The following is a 23,530-nucleotide window of genomic DNA, read 5'->3' as shown; positions in this document are numbered from 1 at the left end:
CCGGCCATTCACAATTGTCCTGGGCCTCAGTTTCCACCTGTGTATTGAGTGAGGGACTGGGCACAAGCACCTCTCAAATCCTAATAGTTTCATTAGCATCTATCCCCCCATCTATCCATCCACTGTCCATCCATCCATCCATCCATCAATCTATCCTCCATCCATCCATCCCCGCTTCTATCCATCCATTTATCCCCCATCCATCCATCCATCCATCTATCCATGCATCCATGCATCCATCCCTCCATCCATCCATCCCCCCTTCCATCCATCCATCTATCCATCCATCCCCCCTTCCATCCAACCATCCATCCATCCACAATTCAGTCATTCATTTATAGAAGAATTTCTATTAATGATCTCCTTGGGGAATGAAGACTTTGGTTGAGTTTCTCATAAACAAAAGCATTGGAAAATATTATCTTAGTCTTTGAGACACTCACATTTAGTTGAAGAGACTCTGTCACTGACCTTTAGGGAATTGGGGGATAAGAAAATGATTTTAATGGGTTACTTTTAGTCTAGGCTTCTCGGTAGAAACAGAGCTCCAGATGAACACCCAATTATAACCCAATGACCCTTTGCTCAGTATCATATGGATCAAGCTTCTAGATGAGTTCCTATGCTGTATCGACCCAAGAAAACATTCTTTAAATGCATTTAAGTATCTCCCCACCTCTAAAATTTAGGGCCAACTTGCTTGTTCTTGTTGCTGTTTTCCCATAGTGGGCGGTGTTTTTCCTTCCAGGACAGGACTGGGCATGTCATGATGTAATGATATCACGTCATACTTACTTTGTGCCTCCCCCACTGAACTCTGAGCTTCCCAAGAGCAGGGACCAGATTTTTCACACTTTATAGTCCAGGCCCCTAGCACAATATCTTGAACACAGTAGAAACTCAATACATTTCTCTTAACTTTTGACTAGGTTCAACGGAAGAAAACTAGTCAACTGAGCGATGTGGAAAGATCTATTAACAAGATTTTTTTCCCCTTTGCTTTCAGCTGCAGTTGTAAGTCTAGGTCCAAATAAGTAGCTTCTTTTCAGTTAATCAAGATTCTATTTTCTCCTGTTTCTATGTCAAAGTACGTTCCTGTAAAAATAGACAGATTCCTCTAGTACATGGGTTGAGTCAGATCACAGTCATTTGACTGATGGTCTGTCCAAATGATTGAAAAAAATTTCTTACCCCCAAAATTCAGTCTAGCCTCCTGGTGATCAAGTGCTCACTGTGATCTGGCCATCATTAATAAGTACATCAAAAAATGTCGGCTCCTTTCAACAAGACACAAAGGTTGTTTAAACCTCGGTTTCATATGCAATATTAATGTACTTATTTAAATATTAATCAGCCTAAAAGCCTGAAGTGATGCATGCAATCAATACTTCATAGCATCTGAGTCACTCAGGGCTGAGGCCTGGCCCATGCCCAGCAGCCACCCTTTCATCATGGCGGCCGTCTGCCACGTGGAGCTCAAAGGCCCCTCTTCAAAGCCAGTCACCAGCCAGGAACCCATCAAAAGAATGGAAAAGTGTGGGTCCTTGTGGGCTTTTTTCTTTTCCAAGAACTTCTGTTGGTGAAATAACAGCCCTGGGGCATAAATGATGTTCCAAATTTTGAACTGAACCAAAGAGCATAATTCATCTTTTCCCATCTGGGGACTTAATTGTATTTCCCCCAACCTGAGGAGTTCTAGACATTACAGAAAAGAAAGAGCTCTTGGTTATCTGTAGGTGGTTTTATCCACAATGAGAATCACATTCTCTTCAGGCCTTCAGCCATGGGGGCCTCAGTTAGTTCCGGGGTCTTCTATCCCCTCACTGGCAACACGCATTATGGGGAATGGGGTGGTGGCATCTACCTAGAGACGGTTGACAGCTGGGAGTCAGAGGAAGCTCTGTATGCCAGCATTTCCCATCACCACTGAGAGAGGCCCATCATGTGATTTAGCCCCTGATTTCATTTGCAAAGTATGAATGATTAATTAATATGCAATGCAATTTAACAAATATTTATTAAATGCCTGCTCGGCACTGTGCTAAACGTTAAGAAGGACACAAAATTTAAAAGTTACTCACTGTTGAAGATGGGCGAGTGCAGCACACAGGAACTGATGGAAGAGCAGCTTTCTAAGTCTTGGCAAAAAAACAAGCTGACAATAGAAATCTATCTTTACATTTTTAAGAAAGGGGCAGAGGGGGTGTCAGCTGAGGTCCATCACTTTTTTTACCCCCCTTCACCCTGATAGATTTTCTGCTGTAAGTGGAACTCTTAGTGAAAAAGAGGGGAGCCCTGCACTAAGAGTCCCCATAAACATGTACTGTAATTCTTTGTATATAGAAAAAAAATTACCGTAAATTTTAACTTTACTCTTAAAAAAAAAAAGTTACTCACTTCCCTACACAGAGCTTGTGATCTAGTTGTGATAGAGTCACACATTTTAGGGGAATAGCTTTGTGGAATGAATGAATGAATGACTGAATGAACGAGTGAGGTAAGTGCCGAAATGAATGATGAAGTTAATCATCAGAATCTGGGAATGTTGTCAAAGAAATACCTGTGATGACCTCTATTCCTAGAGGATTTGTTTCAGTAGGTCTGGGGTGCGGCCAGAGAAATCTATATTCTCCTTAGGCTGGGATGGGCCTCAATTACCATGAGAGGACCCGGCAGAGGGTCCAGTGTGGGTGACTGTAACAGTTGCCGCCTCAAAACCATCACGATGTGTCGGCGCCATGTAACAGCAAGCATGTATACCACTCATGAGTCTGCAGTTCGGCCGGGAGCGAGGTGGCCTAGGCTAGGCGCAGGTGGGCAGCTCTGCGGAGCTGGGCGGTGCCTGCTTGCTGCCGGGGGTTGCCTGGGGTTCAGCTGATTTTGGGGGGGCTCGACTAGGCTGCTCAGCTTCTTCCTGCCATTCTGTAGGTGGATGCGGGGGACAGCGCTCTAGGCCTTGGCAGCTGGGGGAGCACTTCCCCACAAGACTGTCATCGCCCCCCCCGGGTCCCTGCAGGCCAGCCCAGGCTTGCTCTTCTAATGGTGATGGCAGAAGCCTAGGAGGGCACGCAGGACCCCACAAGGCCGCTTACGGCCTCTGACCTGGCCCACTGACACTTCTGTATTATTCTATTGCTTTAGAAAAGTCACAAGGCCCAGCCCAAAGTCAAGGGCTGGGAGATACACTTCACCCTTTAGAGGGAGGTTCTGTGGAGCCCCATAGCAGAAGCTGAGAGAAGGTTGGGGAGTGGAGTCCAGGCAATCTTCCACATTTGCTGCGTCCAAGAATTTGTGGAAAAACTTCAGGAAGAGCATGTGAACCCGCACAGATTCTCAGCACAGGATCTTGGGGCTGCTCAGAGGGTGACCCACAGTTTCCAAGCTAAAAGGTGGAGGCCCGAGTGTGAGAAGGGCCAGGACTTCTGGCTCCGCCCTGTGACCACTTAGGCGTCAGGAGAGGTCGTTTCTCTGGCCTGAAGGAAACCTCATTTGGAAAAATTACTGTTGTACAATTCCTCACCCACCTAGGGGATGAATATCCTTTTAGTTCAAAGGTCTGTGACAGAGAAAAACAGATCAGAAATTCTCTCTCTGGGCCTCCTCCTTCCTTCTATCCTGACTGCAGGCAATCGCTTCTCTCTCCCTGTTCCTTCTGTTTGCTTCGCTGCTCTTTTTCAGATCAATCTTTTATTTTTCAAACAGATCTTTGAGATTGACTTTGGTAACCTCCACCTTTGCCCTCTGCTTTTCCTAGTCTAACAATCTTATGCTTAGTCTGGGGGTGCCCTTTTTTCTCTTTTGATAACGCTGAGCTCGCTGGGCGTGCCCCGAGCAATTGCACCGCTTTCTGGAGGCGTGTCCCTGCTTCTCCATCGGGACAGGCTGGCTTCGTGTCATCTCAACTCTTTCGAGAAGGAAATGGATTTTTATTGAGCATCTATTACCTGCCAGGTGCTGTACACACGGTATCTCAGCGTTACCCCACAACACACCTGATACTCTTTTGGCCCACTTCACAAACGAGGAGATTGAATTTCAAAGAGGTTTAACAGGTGAGTCTGAGGTTGCACATCTTAGACTCAGGCAGCCGGGAGTCACACTCAGGTTTCACTGAGTTTCAGGTTTCACCGCTTTCCAAGGGTCAGCACGGCCACCCTGCCTGACCCTACTCTGCGTGTACGGCGGGCAGGCCAGGAGAGCCGGCTCGTGCTTGCTGGGGTCTCCTCCTAAGTAAGCTACTTGCCTCTGAGAAAACCCTCACCCCAGTGGGAAGGCTCCCTCTGGATTTTACAGAACCACTAGCCATCTCTTCACCTCCTTAGCTCCAGCAGCAAAGCATCTCAAAGGATCCTGCTTTTGGAGCAGAGCAGGAGATACTCAGCTTCAGCTGCCCCCAGGCTCTGAAAGCGGCCGCCTCACCCACACTTGCATGTTCTTGAATAGAAGTCTCCCTCTATGCTGCAGGCCTGAAAGGACCCCAGGCTTGGACCTGTACCGTGAACATGGGCCCGTGATCATTGCTGCACGGGGGCCACACAGCACAAAGACAGCCACTTCGCGGCCTGCCCACCCCTCACCTGCAAGCCACGCCCCACACTTGTGTCCTGACTGACCTCAGGCTCCTCTGGAGAACACCTGTGTCTGGTTTCTCTTCCTCTGGGGCTCGGCCATGGCAGGCCCAATGCACAGCCATCTGACTGAGCTGGAGCAAATATCCAGAGAGGACGGGGTAAAGGAATCCCAGTTTCAAGTTGGTCTAAAATAGGGTCTTGGCTAAGACTCATTTCATGTTATTACTATTGAGATGAAGAGAGGTGAATGTATTTATTTGGAATAGTGAATATTTACCAGTGAGACTGGGTTCCTCAGATTAAATTCAATCATAGAACAATAGAGTAACAATAAAAGTGGCCATTATTATCCTTTGCTCCTAACTCAACAGATACAGGCTAGATTTGTTGAATTAAATGAACACTAATGACTTACATTTATACATTGATTTACAGTTTTCAGAGGATTAGAATTCTCAGTTTAAATAGAAAGAACACTGGACGACCAGCCTACCTGTATATTACCTAGCCTAATATACAGAATAAACAAGCTTTGAAAATAATTCTGTTTTGGGAAACATTTCACCTGGTTTGATTATGAAGAAGTTTTTGTCATATTTGTCTAAGAACCTCTGATATGGTTTTTACTTCTCACTGAGCACATTTCTGTTTATTTTAATCTTTAATATATTTCCAAGGCATCCTCCCTCTGGCAGACGTTGCCTGGACCCAGCCTTATGCCTCTTTCTGTCATCTCTGCGTCCTTGGTGGGCTCCAGCTGCCTGTACCCACTTCTGTTTGCCGAGGGCGTTTCCCAAGACAGTGGGAAAGTAGGAGCAGTTGGGATGTTAACATCCCCTGTGACCAACCCTCAACCAATGACTGATAGGAGTTGCTATATAAATACCCCAGCTTCCCGGGTATCCCATCCAGTGGGATAACTCTGGTGCACATCTTCTGCGTCATCTCACAGATGCCCCAGTGGGATTCCAGCCACTCACCATAGTGACTTGTTTGAAATGCACCCCTTACTGGCTGCCTTCCCTTCCCTATCTCGCTCTCCCTTCCTCTGACCTTCCTTCCATATAAACCAGTTGCCCTGAAACCCTTGTCTTGGGTCTGCTTCTGCAGGAACCCAAACACAGACCTCCCCAAAGTGCATTCCACTGGAAGGGCACGGGGCTAGCTCTCACATCCAAGCCAGTAAGTCACCTAACAAGGTGTGAAGCTGCCTGTTAATCCTTTGCTCAAACAATTTTCGAGTTTATCACCATCCACTGATTTCATTGCCCTCCTGGGCAGGTCTACTCCACTTGCCATGCTCATTCTGTTAATTATAATGTAAAAATTTTAATTAAAAATAAAGAAGATAAATCTGGTTAGTAGCTTCAAAGTTGTCATTCTCAGCTCTTCACAGAATGAGGGAGAGCTGTGACTAGCGAAAACTAGCTGGTTCAGGTTCTCTGCTGAGGTATTAGGGATGAGCTTTTTCAGTGTTCAGTTTTCTCACCTATACCAAAGACATAGGACATTTTCAAAGTCGTGTGTAATTAGATACAATTGGTTTGTAAAGTTCCAAGGGTTTTGATAATTGCTGAAGACTCAGACCTTCCTTTGGATGGAAGTTGTCAAACTGTGCAGTTTTGTCCAGAGCTCACATTTTCTGGTCAATTCTTAGATGTCATCTAGTTTAAGTCATCTCCTCAACATCCCCACCAAAAGGCCATCAACTCTCCTCGTAAATATTTTCCGATAAGGAGAACCCATTACTTCCTGGGAGAGCTAATTCTTTTAATTGATTCCTTAATCGTGAGATAGGTCTTCCTTTAACTGAACTAAAATCTTCCTCCCGCAATGGTCACCCGTTGGTGGGAATTTTCATGGGAGAAATTACTGAACAAGTTGAATGTCTCATCTATCATGGGGAACTGGAAATGAACTGGAACTGAAAATATATTTAATGTGCTTCTTAAGTTGTGTTTTTTCCAGTTCTTTCCACTCTCCTAAGCATGTTGTGGTTTGGAGACCTCTACCACCCTTGTCACTGTCTGTCACACTCCCTCTAAGAGTGAGACTCCCATTAGAAGCGACCTAGTTGTCCAAGAATTGGGGATTGGAAAGTTTAAGTAAATTACCACAAGAGGCAATACTATATAGCCCTTATAATCATGTTTTGAAGATTATTTAATAATATAAAAATGTTCATAACATATCACATGGAAGGGGGTACTATATATGCAACAAGAGCCCAATTTTATTAAAAATATATGCCTAGAAATGAAGTCGAAAATATGTTAAGGTATTAAGAATGGTGATATAGCTAGTTTTGAATCTGTTTTATGTTTTTCTACATTTTCTATAGAGCACATTTATTTTTTTACTTTGGTCAGCAGTGACTTATTTTATTTTGTTTTTATTGGAGTAGAGTTGCTTTACAACGTTGTGTTAGTTTCTGCTGTACAGCAAAGTGAATCAGCCACACGTATACACATATCCCCTCCCTCTTGGGTATTTTTTAATTAGAAAAGAAGTTGTTTGGAAAGAAACAAAGGGGAAAAAAAGGAAAGCAGAAAACCACACTCAAAGAACCCATAGGGTTTTCAGGTATGTTCTGCTGTGGCAGAATTGGGTGGAGCTGGCACGTCTCAATGGGTATCTTTCCCTTTCCAATTTCAGATTAGAGTTTCTGGCAGATGAATCCCACTGTAGACTGGCATCTACAGTGCAGTTCATCAGAGCCCCAGAGGATTTTTCTCCCACTTGAATTACTATCTCTTTTTAATCTGGTGACTGGTGTCGGGGGCAGCTGTCACGGAAACCCCTGGGCTGGCCAGGGATGCCCAGGTCAGTGTCCATGTAAGTGGCCTTCGAAGGAGGGAGGCTGTGCGCTGCCCACCTTCCAGCCTGACTGGCAGCCACCCCACCTTGAAGTCTTAGAAGCTGTGAGAGGAGCAACGCTGGTTTGCAAAAGTGAGCAGACCCTTATTTGGCTTCCCCAAGAGGCACTGGTCTGGGGGATGGTGGGAACCCTGTGCAGTCGCAGCTCAGCTGGGAAGGGGACTGGAAATGCCTCGCGTGCAGGGCAGCCCTGAGGTCGAACCTGCCCCCTCCAGGCTGTTGCTCCTGCCATTTCTCCATGAGGAAGGGCCCCTGGGTATCAGAACCTTGGAGAAAATGAGGCACGTGCATCTCTCAACCTCCCCATTGGAGAACTCTCCAAGGTCCTGCAGTTACTGGGGAGGCTGGGAAAGGCAGGGCTTTGGAGGGGACAGACAAGGCCCTGTGTGGGGCAGTGCCTCTAAGGAAGGAAAGGAACCTCCAGGCAGGCAGCCCCGTGTGCCAGCAGTGGGGCAGGGGGTCAGAGAGGAAGAGAGAATGCTGTCCCTAGACTCTGCAGATGGTCGTCAAGGCAGCATCTGCAACTCCTAGGTGGTTCTTCACTGCCTCATCTACCAGAGTGGATTCTCATCTCGGGGAGTAGAGCTTTGGATTGTCTTCTGTCATTTCTCTCTGGAGGCACATTGGTTGCGCTATGCCCAGTGTATACTCTCCCAGGTTTGTAAGACCCATGCAGGAAATAGAAACCCAGCACCTTGGTGCTTTGCTTCCCAATTCCCAGTCCACTACACACATGGAAAATCTCCCTTCTCTTTTTGCAATGTGGACACTCACACCTTCCAGGAAGAATGACCCGGAATTTTGATCCCCAAACACTTCTGCTTGTTAGCCATCTTTCCTCTATTTAAATTCATGTTCTCCTAAATATGAGTCTTTTCAGCAAATAAATAACATTTTATAAAATACTTAGCCCTGGAAGTTACAGGAGAAATGTAACTTAATAATATTTTGGGTAGTTTTAAGTGACTACCCCAATGCTTGAATAGTATACTCCCTGGGGTTAAAATAAAGCCATCGCTTACGTTTAAAAGGTTTGGAGATTTTATCGGGAAATCAGCAGGTGACTTGCTGCGTCAAAAGTCAGAGCATGGGGTACCAGCCCAATAGCATTTACTGTGATTCCCTGTTAATGTTTGTTATGTGTCAAGGGATACTTAATGCTCTACTCAGAGTCGTGGGGAAAGTCAGTGTGGAGTGCGCATCAGCACCGAAATAAGAAGAAGGTGGCGTGCTTGACCTCACACAGCTACGGGTGCAATGTGAGTTCCTGCTCTTTTTGGCTTTTGCCATCGGTTTTGTCCAGCAAGAACCCAAAGGGCTCATTCCCACCCACCATTCAACCTCCTCAGCGGGAGCTGATTTTAAACCTTGCCAAGGCTCTCTCTTCCCTCTCCCTGTACCTTTGTTCTCAGCACTTTGTTCTTTCAGATCTCAAGTTTCCTTCTTTTCTTCTGGTGAAGTCACTCACCCCTGCCTGCCGCCAGGCCCCATGCCTCGTCTGTCTTTGGCCTGAGCTGTGGCTTTTATAAGACGGGCAGTCTGGGGTGCATGCACGTGCAGGCGTGCCCGTGTGCCAGCGTGCACGGCCTATGTGCGTGCAGGCATGTGTGTGCGTCTGTGCGAGTTCCCACTATGAGGGTCACCAGAACACTTAGGACACACGCATTTCCCCACACAGGGCAGCTTGCACTTACATAGTTTGAGGCCAGGTCCGGGTGGAGATAGTCGATCCCTGCGAAAAGACAAGAGCACAGGAACAATAGGTTAATACCTGCAACGTATCCTCAGGAAAGCTGCTCGAGAAGGCGCGCTCCTTATGTGCTGGCGCCAGGAGATGTGTGTGTGTGGGGGGTGAGCGCTGGGCCCCAGCTTCGAGTTTCCATCCCCGGGGGAGGGTGCTGCCCCGCCCACGTGGAGAGCCAGCGGCCACCAGATGTGTCAGAGGAGGGAAGCCAGTTAGAGCTTGAGGCCCCAGGATAACACTTCTGACATAAATGCCAGCTTAGTGACCCTAAGACGGATCGCTCAACAGAGAACTGATCTAAGAGAGATTTGTGGAAATCCTGACATTTCTAAAGCATCAACAGGCATTTCTTCTGAAATGAAACCGGTTCTGGGGAGGAAAAGTGATTATTATTTAACAGAGCCCGGACAGCAATGGATTAGAACGTTGCCTGGCACGGAAACCAGAGGAACACGGCTCGGCGAGAAAAGCCATTAGGCAAAGGGCAAGTGATTTCCCACGAGGTGTCCTGGGTGGGAGCTGGTTCTTGTCTCTGCAGAAGGCTTTCCAGGGAGCCTCCCAGCAGGAGTCCTGCACTTTCTCCTGGATGTGGCCCGTCTTGCTGTTGGTCCATGAGCACTGCTGGGTTCCATTAACACGTGGATCTCAGAAAGCACTGTGAAACTTCAAAGGGCAAATTGCAAAGCTCTCATCCAGGTCTGCAGAGCCATATAATCTTTGCAGCAGTGACATCAGAGAATCCAGCCCTCTCAGAAATCGGCTGGCTTCCTGTACTACCTAGCATCACGGTTATGAGTGTAGACTTTGGAGTCAGAGACTCGAGTTTTAATCACAACCACGCTGCCAACTGGCTGTGCGGCTTCAGGCAGGGTGCTTGGCCTCTCTGTGCTTGCTTTCTTCTCAACCTGGTAGGGGTGAGAACAGTGTGGTCCTATTATTCCAGTGGCATTAGTAATTCTATTGGGTTGCAATATTTGAAAGCCAGAAGCGTCATTAAGTCCCTATCATAGTGGTCACCTTCACTACTACATGCACACCGAGGCCAGGCCACATTATAGCTTTGTCCTGTGAAAAAGAACTTGTATCCAAATGTATATTTCTTTTTTTTTTTTTTTTGCGGTACGCGGACCTCTCACTGTTGTGGCCTCTCCCGTTGCAGAGCACAGGCTCCAGACGCGCAGGTTCAGGGGCCATGCCTCACGGGCCCAGCCGCTCCGCGGCATGCGGGATCCTCCCGGACCGGGGCACGAACCCGTGTCCCCTGCATCGGCAGGTGGGCTCCCAACCACTGCGCCACCAGGGAAGCCCCAAATGTATATTTCTAAAAGGAAGTTTTCCTTTGTTTTTCCTGGTTACACAAGTAATTTCTGGACTGGGAGTCACTGTGCTGCTGATGTTTTCATGTTTTGACATCAGAAGCAATTGCTGTCCTCACGCTGCTTGTGAGACTATAGCCAGGCCCTTCCCCCTCACCATCCTCCTCTCCCCTCCCCAAAGCGGCAGGAGGACAGCGGTCAGAAGATTTAAAGGCTAATATTATAAAAGTTTTAGACCTTTGCTCTGGACCCTGATTCAGAGATGGTCAGTGTAGGCTGTGGGGTGGAGTTGGGGATAAGCACAGGCTACGAGATCAACAGATCAGTTCTGTCCAGGCTCAGACACTGTAATATTTGTGTGGCTTTGGCCATATAGCTTCTCTGAGCCTCAGCTTCCTCATCTTTGAAATGGGAATATTGTCTACCTCGCAAAGCAGTTTTCGAGGTTGGAGCCGGTTCATTGAAAGTGTTTAGCTTGCAGTAAACACTTAATAAATTACATTTCTAGCATCCTCATTAGAACCTTAATCTACCACATTTTTAGGGTTCTGTGGGTGGTGCAGATGAGCAGAGATATTTGAAAAATCTACTTGGTTTTAGAGTGCTGTGTTGAAATTAAATTTTCCTATACGTTTGTGGAAATTGGTTACATTTTTTGAACTCATTATTAGGCAAAACATTTTATAACATACAGATGAGTTTAAAAGATACAGAGAATACTTTTTTTTCTTAACAGGGAGTCAGTTTTTAAAACATGGCCTCAAGTTCTGATCATGCAAGTTATTTAGGAAAGGAATTTTCTAAGAGGCAGTAGTCTCTTCTCTGTGATGGGAAATATTAAAGCAAAGAGATAATTTGAAACCAGAAGGAAATCAGAATGAAAATAAGATAAATTTAGCCTAATTAAAATAAAGGATCTTTAATTAGGTTAAGTGGAACACTGAATGTGAAGTTAGAAGAGATACAGACTTTGGTCTGAGGAAGAAAATATTCTTGATAGATTAAGGATGATAGACATGACTCAGAAAAAATAATAATGAGCTAAGCATAAAAATAATAACCTGGCAATTAAATAGTATTTCAATATTTTTGTATATATGATTATCTTTGAAGGTGGAAGTCACTGAATACATCTTCTTAATCAGTTTGTTTATTTTTCAGTTCTTGTATTATTAGCGTATTCACTCTTATTTTCATTCACTGGTTTATTTTCAGCAATGAAAGCCAGATGCTACGTAGGTCCCGGAAAAACACAATTTAGATACAGAACCTGAGCTGTACAACCATCTAAGCCTCACAGTCTACAGGGGGCACGGACTCATCACCAGCCAATCAGAATGCACACAAATGACAAATACTTGGTTATATTTTTGTTCATAAACCATTAGTATCTGTCATTAGTTTGCAAGTCTAACCTACAACAGTCCATATTCTCAAGAATCACTGGCACCTCTGGAGACCTCAGGGCATCAGTGAGCTCCATGTACATATTCTTAGTTACAATGCTAATAGTTCAATTGAGATGTATAACATCTCTGGACTCTAGCCTTCCGATGACCCCCACCCAGACAACACCTGACCTCAGCTGCACGAGAGACCTCAAGTGAGAACTGTCCAGACTTTCTGAATTCCTGTGCCACAAATCTTATGAGCAAGATAAATAGTTACTTTAAGCTGCTAAATATTGGAGTCACTTGTTACACAGCAATAATAATGGGGACAGACACCCTGCTGGACCTTCTGGGGCCTGCAGAGCCCAAGGTTAGGGGAGAAAACACCGCTTTTCAGCATATGACAGAGTTCTAAATCTCCTGGAAGGCTGTGGGTGACTGTCTGGCCCTGAAACTTGTACCTCTGCTTATAAGGATGAGGCCCCATCACAAAGTCTCACCAGGGAGGCAGAGCCACAGGGTGGGTTTCAAGCACTGAAGATGGTGGTGAAGATTAGTTTGGGCAATTTCTTCTCTCCCTAAACCTTAATTTCTTCATCTGCAAAATGTGGATAATAATAACACAAACCTTAGAGAATAATTATGACTGTTTCCAAATGTTAAGTGGAGCCTAGCACATAGTACTCACGAAACGCTAGTTTTTATTTTTACTTCAGCTTGAAAACTCTCTCTGACCCTGCCTCACTGGCCTTCAATCTTACTTCCTTCACTCCAACAGCTAAAGGCCTTGACTCACGCCTTCACTGACCATCTTTGACCTCGATAGCCAGCGCCCGTCCTGGGGCTGGGTGACTCCTGTCTATCGCCGAGTCTCATTACGGCCACATCCTACTTTCCAGGTTAAGTTCCCAACACCAAACAATTCCATCACAACAAAAGGGATGAGTCGTCATCATTAAGCAGGGTCCGTGCTGACATCAACATGCCCAGAATGTCAGCGCAGACCCTTCAGAAATTCTTTCTGCCCTTTTGGCAACAGTTAGCCATGGAGGTTCTTTCCCAGAGGTATGTAGGGTGTGGCAGTCACACTGGGTTGCACCTAACGAAAGCACCTACATGAAAGCAGTGAGCATCTATCAAATCATTGGATCTAGCAGAGGGGATGATGGCTGAGTTTTTGAGCTGGGCAACCAGAGAGGGGTGAACGAGTATTAAAACTGTGCTTGTCCACAGATCGAACCTTCCACACACAGATCATCAACTATTTCCCACACAAGACAGGCTTATAAAATATGCCATTCATTTTGCTCTTAGGTCTCAGGGTCAGCATCCATGTGTGTCTTTGACCTTGTTTTGGGGTGATGTCTTGCTGAGAGACTATCTGGGGAACGATTCCACACCATCCACGTGTGCAGGCAGCTGAGAGAGAAGAGGCAGCCCTGATACTCCCAGCTCATCATCTCTGCTTCGCGTCTGTGGGTGTTTAGGCAGAAGTGCCCCACCACATGGTGAGAGGCTGTGCGTCTGGACTTGCCCTTGCTGTGGCCGCTTTTGCCCCAGATGCGCTCATCTTGCTGTTCAACGCTGGGTTTGGAGAAGGGCTTAGTCGTCTTCTTTTCTTCAGTTATCCTACTGAACAAGCATGTGCCGGTTTCAAGATAGCCACAAATCCCTTGTCTCTCTCCACACCAGGAGGCAGGATCTATTGATATTTCTCCTCCCCTGGAATCTGGCTCTCAGACTGCTTATCCAGTGGCAAGGGGCAAAGCAATGCTTGACCATCCCAGGTTCAGCCTTTGAGAGGACTGGCAGCTCCTGCTTCTTGTCTTAGGATGCCTGTTCTTGGGAGCCCTGAGCCGTCCGTAAGAAATCCAGCCACCTTGCTGGGGAGGCCACGAGGAGCTAGAGGGAGGCCGAGCCATTTTAGCACCCAGTTGAGACTCCAGTTGACACTGGCCCCAGCTTCCTTCTTAGCCCAACTGTATGAGAGACCCCAAAGCCAGACTGTCCCTCTGAGCCTGGTCAACCCACAGAATGGTGAGAGTTAGCAACAGGGTGTTTGTTTTAAGCCACTCAGTTTTGGGGTGGCTTGTTCTGCAGCAGTGGACGACCAAAACAATGGGGAAGTTAGGAGTACAATTGAGGGGCAGAGGGTGCACTTTTTTTTGAATCTCAGAGGCCACTAACTCAGCAGGAGAAACAACATCAAACAGGAAATTCTGCTGAGACTTTGTAACGGGCTCGGCTTCTCAGGCCAGGAAATGTGGACCAGAGGCAGGTGACGCCCTCTCCTTAGCTCTCTTCAGAAGGGACGAAGAAAGGTCAGTCAAGGGGTCTGGAGTTAAAGAATCCTGAAACGGGCATCTCGGGGGCTGTTGGGGGTTCTGTGAGAGCACCGTGCCTCTCTGTGGCCACTTTTAAGGGTGCTTCTCTGGTCCCCCCACATCTGTGTGATGAAATGGTGATTACAGAGTATCCCAGGCAGGTTTCCCCCAAACCTACACACATCTTTCTCCTGGGTGAGCTGGGCTCATCCACGGTGTTTTCTAAGCCAAAGCATTAGGAAGGAGAAACAGGTAAGCTCTCCACATTGGCACACGCGCGCAAACACACACACACACAGACACACTCGTGGGAGCGCCTTTCTTCTTGTGAGAGCCCTGGCCACTGGAGAAAGCTTTTACATCCGTTTCAAAACATCTCACACCTCAGAAAACACTGCGCATTGTTTTTATGTTAATATTTAATGAGCCCACACAAAGACAGTTCTGATTTTAAGCGCGCTGACTCTCCTTGTTTTCCCATCAATCCTGCTTCAAAGGCTTGCTTTAGAGAACATCGTGTTCTTTGAGGATCTTGAGAAGAGAAAGGCTCCATTGTTTCATCTCTGTATAGACTTTATATGTAATTAGACCAGTAGTGCACAGTGGAGCTTTACGGAGGACCCAGACAGCTAACGACAGGCAAGAATACACCCGCGACGGGACGATGGCAGGGCAGAGATGCTCCAGGATCTTGGCAGAGCCAAGGCATGTGTAGTTAGAAACACAGCGATTCATCAAACCCATTGGTTTTCATATCACAAACTATAAAAAAGAAAGTTCTGCTAAATCTCTGCTGGGCAGGCGTGTGGGATAGAATAACATATTGCAGGGGGCATATATAGAAAAATGTCATCAGTTTGCTTTACAACGACTCATTCTGAAAGTAGCAATAAAGTCAAAATTCCCCAAACCCCAATCCCGTTACTAAGAAGCTGTTGCGGGGATCAGAGCCACACTGCCTGATGGAAATTTCTGGGATGATAGAAATGAAGTTCAGTTGAATTGTCACTAGCCCCATGTGGTTATTGAGACCTTGAAGTGAAACGAATGGGATCGAGGAATTGAATTGTTAACTGTATTTAGCTTTAACTAATTTAAACTTAAATGTAAATAGCCACATACTGCTAGTGGCTACCACGCTGGACAGCGTAGCTCTAGAGAAATAGATGGTAAATATAAACAGAAGCCGCTTTTTTTGTTTGTTTGTTTTTTTGCGGTGCGCGGGCCTCTCACTGCTGTGGCCTCTCCCGTTGCGGAGCACAGGCTCCGGACGCGCAGGCTCAGCGGCCATGGCTCATGGGCCCAGCCGCTCCGCGGCATGTGGGATCTTCCCGCACCGGGGCACGAACCCGTGTCTCCTGCATCGGTAGGCGGACTCTCAACCACTGCGCCACCAGGGAAGCCCAGAAGCCGTTTTAAAGTAAGGTATAAGCAGTGGCCCAATAAGAAATTACAGTTCAATGATGGTCAACTTTCATTAGTTCATTTAAATATTTTTAAACTTATTAATTCGATAAATATTTGTGAAGGGCATCCTCGAGCTTGAGGACCACTGATGTGGAGAAATGTGAGGATGTCGACACAGTATAGACGACCACGCCCAGCATCTGGCCATTCTGCCTCTAATTTGCATCTCCAAAACAATGAATCTTTTGTGTTCCAAAGGTGTGCAAAGACACACTTGCTTCCAGGTGATGTACAGCCTTTGAAATACTCACCATCGTCCATAATTCCAATGGTAACACCTTTCCCTGTGTATCCCAGCTCCCAGGCTTCTGCCACATTCAAGTCGAGGCCAGGAGTACCATCAGCTTGCCCGGTATTGATCTGGTTCAGGAATTCCAAAGCAGAGAATCTTATGAGTTTGGTGTAGGTGGTAAAGCACCTGTGTAAACGTTTACTTGCCACACTCCTCAGACACCTGGTATTCCAGGGCCAGATAAAGGGCAACATCTTCCATGAAACAGTGCTTTGGGGTGTTTTCCCATCCACCTCTTCTAGTCTTCTCCCTCCATTTTTTTGATATACACAAAATCAATGTTTTCTGTTTCACAGAAATATGCAAACACAGTTTCAATCTTCCTATCTCTTATGACTAGATCATTATCTTTAAACTCCTTAGAGTCAACATTGCAAGAAACCCTCCGCAATTTAGAATTAAATGCTTGCTCTTGGAGCTCTTTATTTATCCCTCACTTTCAGAATTTAGTGCATATTGTCTCAGATTATTCTTATTTGAATGTAATTTCCTCACTAAATAACAATATTCTTTACAAGAGGGAGCATGTTCTATTTATCTTTGTAATTTCAGTACCACCACACCGAGTCTTGCTTAAAAATATTTGTTGAACTGAATTAAAGAGAGTTGGCTCAACTTTGGTGCATGTTCTAATGCAAAAAATAAAAATGCCTTCCCCCTAAAACATCAAAAAAGGAAGGAAAAAAAAGGAAAATTCCATACAAATATGTTCACTACCCTCTTTTTATGCTTTTTTGTCCTGTGCAGGTTTTCTCAAAGATAAATCATAAAAAAATAGCGAAGTCAGAGCTTGTACTGGTAGAAGCCCATAGTAATGAGCTGGCTGTTACCGTGTTGCTGAAACATTGTGTGAATGTCATTAGTTCTCTTTATAAAAATGACTGCTCTTCCCCTTCTAGGCACATGCGAAGATGACACCTCTCCAACCCCTGGGAAGCTAGAACCACATGACTGGTTTTGGGCATTGGAATGTGAGCTCATGAACCATTTGTCACATCCAGGCAGGAGCTTTAAGAGCCAGAGTGTGATTTGCCCCTTGCCCTCGTTGAGATGCCCGTGAAAGCAGGGGTTGGGATGCAGCTGAGATGGAGCTCGGGTCCCAGGGGATTACAGAGCATTGGCTGTGAAGCACGAGTGAGAAACAAGCTTTGATCCTGTTAATCCACTGTGATTTGGGGATTGTTTGTTATTGCAAGAAACGTAGCCTGATCCTAATACACATAAGCTCATTCAGTTATGCAGATTGGATTTGTAGAATTCCATGCCCCAAAGCGTAAAGCATAGTCAAGCTCTAAGCCCCAAGAGGGAAGTTGTGATGCATTCCTACAATGGGCAGTTTATAAATTATAAACATTTATAAATTAGTCACTCCTTTCCCTTCAATATGCCCCGCAGTTTGGGTTGGTTTGGAGACACTGAGCCCCTTTTAAACATAACCAACTCACCCAAATAGATCAAGAAGGACTGCTGGTGTGTGAGAAAATATTCACTTCACCAGGCAGATGGGGTTTCCATCGCTAGCACCGAGTCGGGTGCTATCAATACCTATCAGCTAGTACCGAGTGCGGTGTTAGCTGACATCCCACAGAATCATGAGGAAATAGAAACCCATCTTCTATCTGAAGTTCCAAGCTGAGAAACATTAGGAATGATACCGAGATGCTTACCAGATACCACTGCTTCGTAAAAAGAGGGTCGTTCATGTTGATGTAGATCTCGTTGATGTCTCTATACCCTCGCTTTTTTCGGTTGAACCCTTCCTGTTGCAAGGCCCTCTTTACCTGGAATGACAATACTGGCATGTTACCTGAACACCCCTCTTCTGGACTTCATTTCTACAAATTCAAATTCTATTTGTATAGAATGTGTTGGGGTTTTTTTTCCTCAGCAGAAACCAAGTTCATTTCATGCACATTCTTACTTTATGATTATTTTCCAAGATCATTTACTTCTGCTTGTGCTCAACAAAGAGGCCTTGGGGATGGCTCAAAGTGAGTGTCCTTAAAATAAGAAGGAGATGGAGAAAAGTATTCTCAAGGGAGATGAGGCAGTAGGGGCATTAGTGAACTAAAACAGTGAAGCACTTCTATTAAGGAAAGGAATGTGGATTCATAAAGGGAAACAGTGGAACTGGCACAGACTATCTTTCTGGAGGGCTTCCCAGCAACCATTTTGGGAATCGGCCAAAAACAAAACAAGAAAAACCTGCCTGACAAGCCAGCAAGTCCACAGCAAAGTTCTAGAAGGTAAGTGAGGGACCTTTGAAGATAAATTGATGCTGTCCTTGCAATGAGGACACTTCATGTTAGGACAGTCAGACAGAACCCCAAGCCCTTGGATGGAAATGAAACTTAGGAGCTGAATTAGGAGGCTCCTAGCAACAGCTGGGCTTTGTCCCAGACGGGACCCTTTCTTTCACTTGGGCAATACCTAGTTCATTATCCAACAGCTGTGGCTGAGCGTCTACACACTCAAGGACTATGCAAATGGATAACAGGGTGTGTGCTGGGTGCTTTTAGTTTTTTTAAGTTATATTTTGCTTCTGAACATTCATTTCTCCTTCTGCCAGGACTCCCCAGTGCATTTGGGAGATTACCTCAAGCCCACTGGGTTCTGTGTTAGTGGGAGTGAAATTCAAGGCACCAGCCTCCTGAGCCTCTCTCTGCCTCAGAGGTACCTCAATGGGTATCTCTCTTCTAGGGTATGAACCTTGGGAAAGTGATGTGAAGGCAGAAGGGACCCTTGGAGGCTATTTATCTCAGAGGCTCACTCACCAGGCTCTCCCCATAAAAGATCCTGGCCATCGCTCCCACAGCCCAGCCTGGAGCTCCCCCAAGACCAATGCATCAGCCTCCTGCAGACTGTGAGCTCCACGTCCCTTTCCAACAGATTCACTTTCGTTCACATGACCCAGAATCAATTTCTGTTGCTTGCACCCACAAACTCTGACATGGGATGAGGGAAAATAGAAGACTCCAAGTCAGGAACAAAGGGACTACAGAAGTGGCCGATAACCCTCCCCTTCCTTGCTACCCTGGAAGGCGGGGGAGGCTGTGGGAGAGTAGTTCCTCTGTGCTTCCCTGCTCCACATGCAGATGCCGGAAGGCCCGGGGCTCATTTGCAGAAAAACTCTAAGTCTACGAGAAATTCTACTTCTAGAGAAGTAGTGGGTATGGCATTTGCTCTGTGAGTTCTTTGAGGGGGATTCCAACAAGAGACATTCATTGTGGCAGAGTTAACCCCTGCCCCCTGAAAGAAATAGCAAAGTAATTGGAAAAAATGGGATGGATGGTTATTTTTATAATGTCACAAATCTGGGCACAACTAATGTCCGTCAAAAGGAGATAACTGATGATGCAAATATACCTACCCATATATGTATGTGAGTGTGTATACACGTGTATCTTCTGAGAAGCAGATGCCAAGAGGAGATTAAATGTGTAAGGATTTTGTTGGGAGAGAAAACACAAGGAAGTGATGCAAGTTTGACCCCATAAAGAAGAGAGTGAACAGGCAGAGTCCAAGTGTCCTCCACTGCCCGTCCACTGCCCCATCGTCTGAGGCAGGCTTGGCAAGCCTGCTGGGGATCAGAGGCAGCTGCTGGAGGAACCCTGAGCCTCTCAGGGTAGAACTGTGTCAGCACACTTGCATCTTCCACCCTTGGCTGGAGCAGCCGTGGAAAGTGTGGCCTGTGGTCAACACAGTGCTGGCTTTCAGAGGATGGCAGCTAGGGGCCCTGAGGTCACAGGTCTACAAGGTGTAGTCTCACAGCTGCCACCATATATATGCGCATGTATATATGTTTTATATATAATATATATATGCTTATCTATGCGTGTGTGTGCATTCATTAATGTACAACATTTAAAATGTTGGAGTAAATGTAGCCCTTGTTGGAGCCCTGGGGGGGCCACCCCAAATTGTGCCTCAATGGCATATTGATTATCTATTAAAGTTACTTAAGAAATGGCCAATGCAAGAGGGACACTCTGACCCTCCTTCCTGCCTCCCTAGAAGCAGGAAATAAGTCTCTCATATGAAAGGTGCACTCCCTGCAACTGGAGGTAGAAGAACACCCTATCACCAGAGACAGGGAATTCAAAGCCAAGGAGCCTGTATAGACAAACCTTCTTACTTCTTTCATTCACTACCTCAAGCCCCAATTCTGTTTAGATTCTTCACTAATTGGGCACCCAAAACCTGAATTTCTTCGTCCTGTCAATTTTTCCCAAATTTATTGTTTCTTTGTCTAAAAAGTATAAAAGCTTCTATGAGACCTGCATGTGCATGAATTAAATTGTGTTTCTTTTTCTCCCGTTCATCTGTCTCATTTCTGTGTATTATTAGTCCAGCCATAAGAACTCAAGAGTCGTAGGGAGGAGATTCCCCATCCTCCACATTCTCAACCTGTAAAGAACCACAGCATGCCCCCTCAAAACTTCCTGTTACTGTGGAAGCAAGTATTCAAGCACCTTGGGAAAGAAGGAGCCGGAGCTGGCCGTCCATCCTGAATTCGCAACTTCCCATTTCAGTCCCACAACCAAGTCTTTACCTGCTCTGCTTACGGATGGGAACCTTGCCTGACTTCCCCAGAAGGGTCCCCATTATACTGGACTCATGTTGGAAAACTCCTCCACAAGTTGTTCCCAGCAGCGTAAGGACAGGAAGACTTATCTCAGATTCCATCTTTTCCAATAACGGTGGAGGAATGGCTATTACAATACCACTCCAAACTCAATTAGACCAAGTGCATTCTAACGAAAGGCTGTTTAAATTCATTTCCATAAAATTAATTTTTAATTCCATAAATTAGGTTTAATGGAAACCAGTGATGCTTTGGGAGGTTGTGCTCCCTGGACAGCACCCTCCTTGCAACTCAGAAGCACCAAAGCGTGACTCAAGGGTCTGCCATTTTGCACCTCATGTTATTAAAAATCAGGAATCCTAAGACACTGCAGAGGGCTTTCTGAATCCTGTCTTCCATGAAGATCACAGTTACAATTCCAAGAGAGATGAACACCTTTAAGACACATATTTTTACTTGTTACACACAAAAAACTGGAGAAGAGTGTTCTCCTCCCACAATGATGCTATGTACTGCCATCAGTTGTTTTCATTTTTTTGGGTTCTTGTCCAACCCTAACTTGCATTTTAACCTAATTTTTACATAATAGTAATCATACTATAGATAAAATTGTGTATCCTTTCTTCATTAAGTGTCTAATCGTAGAAATTTTAATATGTTGCTACATAGCTCTCATCTTTTATTTTATTTTTCTGGCCGTGCAGCAGGTGGGGTCTTAGTTCCCTGAACAGGGGTAGAACCCACACCTCTTGCAGTGGAAGTGAGGAGACTTAACCACTGGACTGCCAGGGAAGTCCCTCTCATCTTTTAATTTTTAATGACTACCTAAATATTCCATAGAGGAATGTACCATAACTTACCCAACGAGTTTCCTCTTCCTGGTCATCTGGGTTTCTTTCTATTACAAGTGAAATTGCCAGGAGCTGAGGGATGAGGTTATAAACTGGTTTTAAAGGCCTCTGGGGAAGATTTCAGTGTTACAGTTCTATGTGTGATAAAGCTCTTAATGTCAAAGAAGTATTTCCAAGCATTTATAATCCTCCCTCACATTATAACTAAAAGGCCACTTTCATTCTCTTTTCTCCCTCCTCTGAATTGTGACCTTTCACAGACAATTCCTTTCACTACCGCTTAGATATAGTACCAATGACATGCATACAACTTAACCATAGCTTCTTGCCTTCTCAGAAAAAACAAAAAACAAAAGTAAAAACCATACAGCTAGCTTCAGTAGAATTCTCCCCCAAGTTGGCCCACTGACCTAAAATTTTTTTTTTTTTTGCTGTATGCGGGCCTCTCACTGTTGTGGCCTCTCCCGTTGCGGAGCACAGGCTCCAGACGTGCAAGTTCAGCAGCCATGGCTCACGGGCCCAGCCGCTCCGCAGCATGTGGGATCTTCCCGGACCGGGGCACGAACCCGTGTCCCCTGCATCGGCAGGTGGACTCTCAACCACTGCGCCACCAGGGAAGCCCTGACCTAAACATTTACACAAATAAAAAATATAAGAAAGCAGGTGTGTGTGTGACTGGGCATTATTTTATTAAAAATGAACAGAGGGATATTCTACAATTCCGGTTCAAATTTTAAACCTGAATTTGACACATGTGCAAACACAGATTTTACCCAAACAACACCCACTGCCTTTGCTCTCCTGGTGTCTCTCCTTAATTAAGAATTTTTCAGTCAACAAACGTTTTTGTGCATCTACAGTGTGCTAGATACAGATGATACTAGGGTGAGGAAGACACCACCTTGCATATTGGCATACTATTTTATAACTTATGTTAACAAGGTACTTTCCCTACATTTAGCCTTCTCAACAGAACTGTGGGTGGGTATGGTTACAGTTGAGGAAACGAAGGTTCAGAGACCGTTGTCCAAAAACTGAAAACACAACAGTCACCCAGGTTGATCAGTTCTAAATGCCATGAACTTTCCACTAAAGCACGCAGTCTCTCCCTAAGGCACGGAACACAGTCAACCTTCCTGCATCTGGGACAGCATAACTTCATAAAACTCTCTAAGGATCAGGGCTGGGATCACTTCCCTGCTGGGCTGATAATTAAACAGGTGCTAATTAGCACTGACTGTGCAGGGCCAGGGAGGGGCCAGGAGAAGGGGGGGCAGTCCAGGGTGCTGCCTCCAAAGGGCGTGCAGAACGTCTTGGCTTGAAGTGAGCATGAGAAGAAAAACCACAAAACACAGAACTGATATGTTGCTGAGAATACTGGTTTATGAAATCTGTGATGCTGTCGCTTGTATCACACTATTCTTTTCTGTATTACTCAGAATTATTTTGTTTACCACTATTATGCGTTGACTTAGTCTCCCTAAAAGATATATTGAAGTCCTAGCTGCACGTAAATTCAATGAAGATAGAACATGCCCTCACACCATGCACAAAAATAAACTCAAAATGGCTTAAAGACCTAAATATAAGACAAGACACAATAAAACTCCTAGAAGAGAACATAGGCAAAACATTCTCTAACACAAGTCATACCAATTTTTTCTTAGGTCATTCTCCCAAGGCAATAGAAATGAAAACAAAAATAAACAAATGGGAGCTAATCAAACTTACAAGCTTTTGCACAGCAAAGGAAACCGTAAAAAACAAAACGAGACAAAACGAAAAGACAACCTATGGACTGGGAGAAAACATTTGCAAATGATACGAACAACAAGGGCTAATTTCCAAAATACATAAACAGCTCCTACAACTCAACAAAAAACCCAATTAAAAAATGGGCACGGGCTTCCCTGGTGGCGCAGTGGTTGAGAGTCCGCCTGCCGATGCAGGTGACACGGGTTCGTGCCCCGGTCTGGGAAGATCCCACATGCCGCGGAGCAGCTGGGCCTGTGAGCCATGGCTGCTGAGCCTGCGCATCCGGAGCCTGTGCTCCGCAACGGGAGAGGCCACAACAGTGAGAGGCCCGTGTACCGCAAAAAAAAAAAAAAAATG

General features: G+C 45.5%; 1 protein-coding gene across 1 annotated transcript in view; it reads right to left on the bottom strand.

Annotated features, from left to right (window-relative positions):
- Positions 1-23,530, bottom strand: part of PCSK2 (proprotein convertase subtilisin/kexin type 2) — a 216,546-nt gene that overhangs the window by 82,467 nt on the left and 110,549 nt on the right. The window contains exons 3-5 of the mRNA XM_030872639.2: positions 17,650-17,763; positions 15,942-16,050; positions 9,143-9,180 (exon numbers count right to left, since the gene is read on the bottom strand). Coding sequence (XP_030728499.1) covers positions 9,143-9,180; positions 15,942-16,050; positions 17,650-17,763 — 261 coding nt within the window. The remainder of the gene's footprint in view (positions 1-9,142; positions 9,181-15,941; positions 16,051-17,649; positions 17,764-23,530) is intronic.

This window comes from Globicephala melas, chromosome 15 (assembly GCF_963455315.2).
Source record: "Globicephala melas chromosome 15, mGloMel1.2, whole genome shotgun sequence".
NCBI lineage: Eukaryota > Metazoa > Chordata > Mammalia > Artiodactyla > Delphinidae > Globicephala > Globicephala melas.
This window is presented reverse-complemented; position numbering and strand designations above follow the sequence as displayed.